The sequence below is a fragment of the Carassius auratus genome, unplaced genomic scaffold (assembly GCF_003368295.1).
Source record: "Carassius auratus strain Wakin unplaced genomic scaffold, ASM336829v1 scaf_tig00215236, whole genome shotgun sequence".
Taxonomy (NCBI): Eukaryota; Metazoa; Chordata; class Actinopteri; order Cypriniformes; family Cyprinidae; genus Carassius; species Carassius auratus.
The window spans coordinates 773,911-783,549 of record NW_020528000.1 but is presented as its reverse complement, the minus strand read 5'-3'; the positions used below and the strand labels follow the sequence as shown (position 1 = coordinate 783,549).

At 39.2% G+C, this 9,639-nt stretch overlaps 1 protein-coding gene and 1 long non-coding RNA gene across 2 annotated transcripts; both read right to left on the bottom strand.

Annotated features, from left to right (window-relative positions):
- Positions 1–623: 623 nt before the first annotated feature.
- LOC113094067 (uncharacterized) lies at positions 624–4,952 on the bottom strand. Its single transcript, XR_003287971.1, has 2 exons — positions 3,121–4,952; positions 624–1,076 (listed from the first exon to the last, which is right to left on the bottom strand). It is a non-coding gene; the product is annotated as an uncharacterized LOC113094067 (long non-coding RNA).
- Positions 4,953–5,480: 528 nt separating this feature from the next.
- Positions 5,481–8,373, bottom strand: LOC113094058 (potassium voltage-gated channel subfamily A member 2-like). The gene has a single exon (XM_026259699.1). It carries the CDS (start codon positions 7,725–7,727, stop codon positions 5,790–5,792), a length of 1,938 nt encoding a protein of 645 aa, XP_026115484.1. The 5' UTR covers positions 7,728–8,373; the 3' UTR covers positions 5,481–5,789.
- Positions 8,374–9,639: the final 1,266 nt, after the last annotated feature.

Genomic DNA, 9,639 nt, shown 5'->3' with positions numbered 1-9,639 from the left:
AGCTGCTATTGTGATATAACAATATCATTATAAGATACTAATTCACATTTGTGACATTTAAAGTCGGTACTGTGAGATATTAAGTTGCAATTGTAAGATTCAAAGTCACATTGTGAGAAATAATGAGCAACAAAGTCACATTTACAAGAAAAATACCGCAGTTGTAAAATATAAATCTGGAATTGTGATACAGTCACAATTGTAAACGTTATATGTTTTAAATTCACAGGTGTGAGAAATAAAAAATTTAAAAAAATAAAATTCAAAATGGTGAATCACAGTTACTGAGGCAGGAACAGGTTTCATATGGTTCATCACAGCATCCTCCTGCTAAAACTAACCAGCCAAACTTGGAACCAATGGCTCAAAAATAGATACATAAACAAAAACAATGTGTCTTGTGAATGAACAGCCCCTAAAATTACACTCACAATATATCATGGCCTCTTGTACCTTATTGCTTACTCGTACTTGATGCAGTATTTCAGACATTGCATCAACACAACAGCTTTTGTGTGATGAATGCCATGCTATGATTACAATGATATAAGTTGGCATGTGGCGTGACACACGAACAGAGGGGACCAGGAAAAGACACGAATAACCAACACCACTCAAAAATGACAAGGAGGCATCACATTTATGACTATCAGTTTATACAGCAACGTCAAAGATGACATCACAGCCTGACGACACATGACAGCTGATGGAGCTAGCATCGCTAGCACAGCCCTCAGCACTGCTGGGCTACGACGGTGGGAGCGTGTAGAAGCACTTGTGTGGAGTTTAGAGTCTTACATTGAGCAGCAGAAACAGCACATCAACACAGGAGTCCGTCTTCTTTTGTTAAGAGACAGAATACTGACACAGAAAAGGCAGGTGGTGCGCTGAGGCAGTCTAGCCAGGGGGAAATCAGGGCCCGGAGGCTGGACGGGGGGATGATTTTGAAGGCACCTCCTCTCAGAAGTGTGGAGGAGCAGGGAACAGTCCACGAGCACCTACGTTTGGCAAGCTGGGGTCCACACAGAGATTAAACTCCTTTAAAGCTTCATCCGCCTCTGTTTCCTTCCTCATTGCTGAACGGGAGAAGAAACAGAATTAGATGAATGAATGAATATTACTAAGCAAGTCAATATATATATATATATATATATATATATATATATATATATATATATATATATATATATATATATATATATATATATATATATATATTTATATATATTTTTTTTTATTTATTTATTTTTTTATTTTTTTTTTTTATTAAAAACAAATATCCAAGCCTTTACTGAAAGCAACACAATAAAGTTAGAAAGAAACTAACAGAAACTAACTCGTTCAGTCTCCCTCCAAAAAAAAGTGAATGTGGTCCAAGAGGAGGACTTTCATTCAGGTCTATTATGCAACGTGGAAGGCGAAAACAGCAAAGCCTTTTAAAAGCACAGAAATGGCCCTGAGGCTAAACTAGTCAAATACGAGAGTCACACAGGACACACTAATGTCCAGAGAAGAGGGGAAAGTATGTGCAGACAGCATGAGATTGGCACAAATGACAAGTAGCCGCTGTAGAAGAAGCCAGACAGGAGCTGCTTGTGGATGCAGCTGTGCAGAAGAGCTCTCTAATGCTCCCCAAGAAACACAGCTTGTCCTAGATTCCTTGCCATGACATGCGCAATGTTGCAGAAGATCAGATGGATGGTTGTTTGCGTGGCTCTCTGCATGGAAACGCAATGCTTTTGGGTTATACATGAAATCTAGAGGATGGGCTTCACAAGCTTTTATTGTATTCTCGAGTCTCCTATCATTTTAAGGGGTCTAATATTTCAATCTGATTACATGGCGTTTTAGAGATCCACACATTTTGTTTTCATCCTGAGCTTGCTTATTCTGCTGAATCAGAAAAACAGGCCACTCAACTAAAAAGACATTAACAAGTAAGAATGACATCTTTTACAGGCTGACTGACAGATTTTAATATGATGCTGTATGTCAGTGGCATGATGTCAAGACTTAAGTGCAACAACGTTGTGCTTTTTTTTCAGTTTTCATTTTCAAAAAGGCAATTCACATGCCTAGCATAGCATTAAAAAAGTCATCATTAATGAGAATGGTTTTGTTCATATAAAAGTGAATAAATATAACTGTATTTAATATATAAATGTTAATGTAAAACTAAATAAATAATAACAGTTATTATAATAATATTAAAAAGTTTACTTACTTGAAATAAAATAAGTGTTGACTAGCTGCCAAGGCAATTTTAGATTTATTTATTATTATTATTATTATTATTTAGTTTAACTTGATATACTAAAATGATTAAAACTAAAATAAATTTAATTTTGTTCAATTTAGAAACTGAAATATTGCCTTGGCAACTACCTAATAAAATAAATAAATAAAAGTTAGTTACCAAGGCAATTTTTATTTTATTTAGTTTAGCTTTAAACTATTAAAATAACTACAACTGCAAATTAAACATATTTAAAAAATAATAATAAAAACTTACAGAACCAATACAAATGAATACAATTTAAATAAGAATTCAAATGAAAACGGAAAATATAAAAATATGAAAATAAAAAAATAATTAAACATATATAAAGTTATAATAGTATATCAAATGACACTCCCAAGAAGCACATATTTTATATTTTACAATATTATTTAAATATTAAATAGTTGTCATGATGCAATTGAGGCCACTGTATTGTTCTGAGCCACAAGGGGGCAGCACTGCGGCAGTCGTGACATCACTGACACTTTTCAAATCCATGTCAAGGTGAGCTTAGGTGGGGCAGCTTTCTCTCTTTCTGCCCATGTTTGGATGAAACAGCGTTTCAAAGACAATTAGTTAGTGTTTACTGCCATACTTTAACTAACAGCATCAGCAGCTTTGCATTTCATATCTTAAACATCTTTAAAATGCTAAAAATGGAGACCACCAGTGGCAAAATTAAATGAAATGTTAAGAAGCCCATGCAAGCTAAATTAAACTCATACATGCAGCAGACCAAAAAACAACAACACTTGACTGCAAACAAAAAGTACTAAACATAATTAGACTAATTACTGTGAATTAATATGACAAATAATAATCTGTGGTGTGGGATTCACCTGTCTCTTAAAACAAGGCGGGAAGTCCATCCTGTAGGAGAATAGAGATGGTGGAAATCTCCAAGCGTTTGGCGTAGATACAGCAGCCCCTCGTGAATGATCAGTGTATCACACCCATTTATTTTCACTTCTGTCTGTGCTTGTTTGTGCTAGAACACTTCAGTGACGAAACTTTCACATGTATTGCACTTTATCCCGGAGTGTGGCTTAATAGTTTGGGGTCTTGTGAAGACACTCCAGATATTTTTCTCTGTTTGTTCATGTTGTTGTTGTTGTTATGACCCTCTGGTTAGATGAGAAAATCAATTTTCACCAGTTTACAAAATCCAGCAGGAGACCAAATCTTCAGCCAGACTTAAAAACATTCTGGCGGATTACTGAGGACACCAAAAAAAAAAACAAAAAAAAATTCCATGGCAACAATAGCGGGTTACCGAGGAACCTGTCGTCGCTATGGAGACTGCATCACTCCGACGTGATTAGAAGTATCCAGTCGAAAGCGCTTTCAGTCTCTGATCTTTCCCCTCCCTCTTGTCTTCAGTGATCTGTGCACACTAGCAAGTCTCTGAATTTGTGCTTGAATCTGAACATGTTAGATCTGAATTATTAGGTCTTTGAACTCTGCACAGATAGTAGCACAAACTGAAAAAAAATAAAAGTTGACATACAGCATCTTTTGCATCTTTCACTGGCTGCTATGGAACGGTCTCAAAGATACAGCAACACAATAAAAGTGACAAAATTAGTCATTTAAGACAATTATTCCAACAAGTCATATATTATCTGAGTGATGCTTGACAGAAATGTAAGAAAAATACACATTGCCTTTAATTAGGCTACCTCTTCTTGAATTATAATAAGTGCTTCCATCACTATTCTGGTGAGAATAAATTGGACTAAGTTTCCAGCAATGTCATGTCAAAGCAATCTATGCGTTTAAATGAGTGCATTTCTATAGAATAGCTATTAACTTGTCATCAACGAAATACTGATTTTGTGGCAAGCCATATTAACATTAACCTTAAACTGTTTTTTATATTAATATTACATTTTTATTACGAGTAAGTCATTCAGTAGTGACTTGTGTCTGTTTAATTTTACTAGTAAAGTACATATTAGATACTAGCACTTACTTTTGCTATGTTACCATTTCTGAAGTAACAGGTGTCTTGACTGTTTCTGGAAGCTACATTTTTTGTCATTTAACATTTTATTTGGATTTGTGGTACAGAGATTTAAATGCTCACTTCAAATGATATATTTCTAATTGTTGCTGCATTTATTCCTTGTACTTGTGTTTTTACTTGTACACCTTTGTTAGATACTATTACTTATTTATGAGGCACACATATATATTCCAACAGTAAATAACATTCCTTACAATATATCATTAGATAAAATTGCTTTTTTAACTTGTGAAATGTAAATACTATTGTCAGAATGGCTACTGTATAGTTAAAGTAAGATTAAAAATGTAACTAGTGCATGTTAATCTGAAGTGAACAGTTCATATATTAACCCAACATAATTCAATGAAGGTTTTTACCAGTAACAATGGAATAAACCACTACTGCACTGTGCAAAATAAAAATAATAATAATAAATGCAAAAAAAATGTCATGTTTAAAGAAGTGTTTCTTGTAATATTACCTATTAGATTTTTTCTTTTAAGTAAATCCTACACCATTATATTGTTTCAGTGTGGGATTTGGAGGGACTACTTGAATAGAAGTACTAAAGTGTTAAACAAACTGCAAAAACGTGGCATGATGTACTTTATATATATGAAGGAATTTCTGATTCTGTATTTTCTGTGTTTTACCAGTTGTTTTTTTTTTTTTTTTTTTTTTTTTTTTTTGCACTTAATTGCTTTGTGTTTCAGGGTTAAAGTAAATTTATGTATAACTTAAATTATAATATCCTGGCAGAAAATCGGGTGTGATTTGTGAAAAAAAAAATTTGAAAAGTGATTTATTTATTTATTTATTTTAGAGCAAGGCTTTAAATAACCTAATGTTAGTGTAATATGTTAGCAAAGCACATCATAAACCATCTTTTAGGGCAAGTACCTGATAATGTTGGTCAAAGCAAGAACATTTACAGTATCAACAGAGTTCTTGAAACCCAGAATCAGTTAAACCATTGCATCACATAATGATTCACTGTTTCAAAGCGCTCCAATTGGATAGCCTATAACAAATTATTTGATTCAGATCTGGTCTTCGGTGCTGTTCGCAGCAAATCCCACCCTGTATATATCATATATATATATATATATATATATATATATATATATATATATATATATATATATATATATATACTTAGACTATTCATAATCAAAAATACTAGTAAAATAAAAACAGATGCTAATTAGTTGTAAGGAATAAATGTTAAAACGGCTTGCCACACTGATGTCACATATTGCCTGATATGAATGAACGTACCCTAAAGACAGCAAACGGTCTGAGAGCCGATAGCGGCTTCCTCCTCACAGTAAAATGGTTCAGTCAAACAGGTGATGAACACTGCATGAGGGCGCGTTAGACATGTAACATTTCCTCCGCGTCGTGGAAATGGAGGGCTACACACTCAGCAGCACTTGACTGTCATGACACGAACCTACAGTGCCATCATCACGCAGACTCGCACTGGCACGCGTCTAGAAGCTACACGTCGGTGAACATCTTTTTAATGTTCACGCAGTTCTGGTTGTTCTGAGCGGGGAAGTTGGGCTGCTTGAAGGCTCCCTCCTCGATGACCATGTACTCCGACTTGCTGAGCGAGGACGTGCTCCGGGTCTTCTTCAGCTCCCCGGAGGAGGACAGAGGCTGGCAGCTGCCGATGTGGAGGTACTGCGCCTGCTCCTCGCCCTCAGTCTCTCGGTGGTAGAAGTAGTTGAAGTTGGACACGATGACTGGCACCGGCAAAGCAATGGTTAACACGCCCGCGATCGCACACAGGGAGCCGACGATTTTGCCCCCTATGGTGACCGGGTGCATGTCGCCGTACCCCACGGTCGTCATGGTAACCACCGCCCACCAGAACGCATCAGGGATGCTGTTGAAGCCCGAGTCGGGATCATCCGCCTCGGCGAAATACACAGCGCTCGAGAATAAGATGACCCCGATGAAGAGAAAGAAGATCAGCAAGCCCAGCTCTCTCATGCTGGCTTTGAGTGTTTGCCCCAGAATCTGGAGCCCTTTCGAGTGCCGCGAGAGTTTGAAAATCCGAAACACGCGCACCAGTCTGATGACCCGGAGAATGGCCAAGGACATCGCCTGCTGGCCGTTGCCTTGCCTCTCCGCGAGCTCGGTCCCCAAAGTGATGAAATAGGGTATGATAGCCACGATGTCAATAATGTTCATGATGTTCTTGGAGAACGTGGCTTTGCTGGGGCACGCGAAGAAACGCACGAGCAGCTCAAAGGAGAACCAGATGATGCACACAGTCTCGATGACAAAGAACGGGTCAGAAAAGGGACTGGTGAAGAACGGGAGAGTTCCGTTCGCCAGCGGCGCGACTGTCGTCGGGTCCCTGTCGTCCCGGAACTCGGGTAACGTTTCCAGACAAAAGATAACAATGGATATCAAAATGACCAGCACCGAGACTATCGCGATGCCCCTGGCCGGACCCGAGCTCTCCGGGTACTCAAACAGCAGCCACACCTGTCGCTGAAACTCATTAGAGGGCAACGGACGCACCTCATCCTTTATAAAGCCCTCATCTTCTCGAAATTTCTCCATGGCCTCCTCCCCGAGCTCGTAGAAGCGTATCTCCTCGGAGAAAATGTCTATGGGAACGTTCACGGGTCTCCGTATGCGCCCTCCGGATTGGTAATAATACAAGATGGCATCGAAGCTCGGCCGATTTCTGTCTAAGAAATACTCGTTCCTAAGTGGATCAAAGTAGCGCATTCTCTTCTTGGGGTCGCCAAGTAAAGTCTCGGGGAACTGGGACAGGGTTTTGAGCTGTGTCTCGAAGCGCAAGCCCGAAATATTGATGACAACTCTCTCGCAGCACTCGTGGTCTGGCTCGTAGCGCTCCTGAGAGTGGTGCCCGGGCAGCGCCGCCGACTCCTCCAGCATGTTGTCGCATGCAACAATTGTCATGATGTCTTGCTCGTTTTCGGTGTAGCCGTGGTTCACGAGGTTGTTGCCCCGGTGCTTGCTCAAGGAAGGCGGAGGCGAGTGGAGGAGGCTGAGGTGGTCGTCCATACAGCTGCTTCGGTGGAGGGGCAGTGGAAGCCGCGCCTCCTCCACAAGCTCCGGTCTGCCACAGCCGCCCGCCGCCCGCCGCTGCCGCGCGTCCTCTCGCTTTCGAATCACTACGTTCTCAATCCAGTCTTCCCGCCCACGGCGCGAGTACTGTGGTTTATAAACATGACTGTTCCCGCCCACGGCGCGCGGATGCTCATCACACGTCCACACGGCGCCCAATCGGAAACCTGACAGACATAAACATGAACCCCAGACGCGCGTCACCGATGCCCACCGTTTAGGGGAGGGGTGTGGGAACGCGCATCGGCGGCAACCGTTAGGCAACCTAAAATGAAGACCCTCACTGAGATTTGATGCATTCATTTCATTACTCACGCGAGGGAGCATATGAATTAATAGTTAATCATGGCGAGATTAATGCATGAGAAATCAGTAGTACGAAATCCATGCAACCTGTAGTTTACGCAGAATCCGAATTACACAATGACTTTCAAACAATGAGGTCAAAATTATATCTGCTGAAGCCCTCTCACCAAGCTATCACGTTTTCTTGCGATAAATTGATATCTAAATCTATGCAGTGATTCATGTTTATTATTGAAACAACCCCGTTAAAACGATTATGTCCCACCTGTGATTTGTTTTGACCTCCTTAAGGTTATTTAAGCTTTAATTAGCTGAGTCAGATCACCCTTCATAATTCACTCCCTGCCAATACGCAAATCTTATTGAAATGTTATCAATAAATGGCTTTATGTGCTGCGTTGGTGGTCTCTGACGTGCTTTGAATGCACGCATATGGCAAAGGCGCGGACTTATATTAAGAATGTCAATGAGAGCACGAGCCCCCACCTTCATAAAGGTGAAAGGACACGCACCAACGCCACTCTGATTAACATTTGGAGCGCAGCGGGGTCTTCATCTTTATGCAAATCCTCTCGATGTTGCATCCCCGCGGTGTTGCATTAGGTAATTTGGGGAGTGGTGGAGTTTTGATCATAATTATTTCTTCAGCATATCGTTATGGGTGTTAGCAACACTAATGGATTAAATTAATGCATTTAGCAGACGCTTTTATCCAAAGCGACTTACAGTGCATTCAGGCTATCAATTTTAACATATCATGTGCTCCTGGGGAATCGAACCCCCAACCTTGCGCTTGCTTGCTAGCTAACGCAGTGCTCTGCCAGTTGAGCTACAGGAACACTGGATTAGTTGTAGATTTAGCAATATGTTAGTTTTTATTGTTCGTTCACGCTTTATGTAGTGTCGATTTTGATGCAAAAAGGCAAAATAATGTGGTAATGATTTTTAATTTTATTTTATTTTTTATGCGTGACCTGAGACAAAAAGTCAAGAAAAGACATCGGCGCTGTCCATAGTTCTGAAACCATGATAATCACCCTATAACCTTTTATTTAAACCCTGTATATCACATCCAACTCAGTGACCCCCTAACGTTATCATCTATCTATCTATCTATCTATCTATCTATCTATCTATCTATCTATCTATCTATCTATCTATCTATCTATCTATCTATCTATCTATCTATCTATCTATCTATCTATCTATCTATCAGTTTTAGGTGAGCCTCCCACAAGTCCAAATGTGTCAGTATGAGGGAGGTTTGATTCTGTGTCTTTCCTCGCTCATTGGAATTTTTCCCAGAATCCGCACACTTTTCCGAACACTCAGGGATTGCTCCTTTTAACACACAAAATGATTCAACAGTAGAGCAGATTACCCTGGACATTTAGAAGAAAAGCAGCTCTTCTCCCGTCTGCTCTCTGTCAACTGGCTATTTGGCTGGGGTTTTATCTCCTACAACAAAACCAAATTGATATTTACATTTAACGTTCAAGGATGACATCAAAACCTTTACAGGGACGAGACATTTTGGTTTTGTTTACTAAAAGCAACAAGTAGTGGAATATGACATGATGAATCTGCAGTGTTTTGAAGATCTGCTTTAGATTGTGTTTTTATGTAAAAGTTTTGATCCCTTTCATTCATTTTACACTCATGCAAAACTAAAAATGTTCTCATGTCAAAATGTTATCATGTCTGTTATGTGTTGTTACATTGGCTTCAGTCCATAGCTCATATCATCTCCTAAACATTTGCCTTAAATATTTGCTCCAATGTTCAACTTTGCTGTTTGACTCATTCTCATTCTTGTGAAATTGGCAGTTACATTTTTTTAATGGATTACATATTATTCACACAATGGCAGATTTGCATGTTTACAATGTCGCTTAATGGTCACATTGACATGCAGGTAAACATTTTTTTTTTT

What these genes read in the sequence shown, in the direction of transcription:
- LOC113094058 (XM_026259699.1), bottom strand. Translation starts at nt 7,727, where the DNA reads ATGCTCCCTCGCGTGAGTAATGAAATGAATGCATCAAATCTCAGTGAG.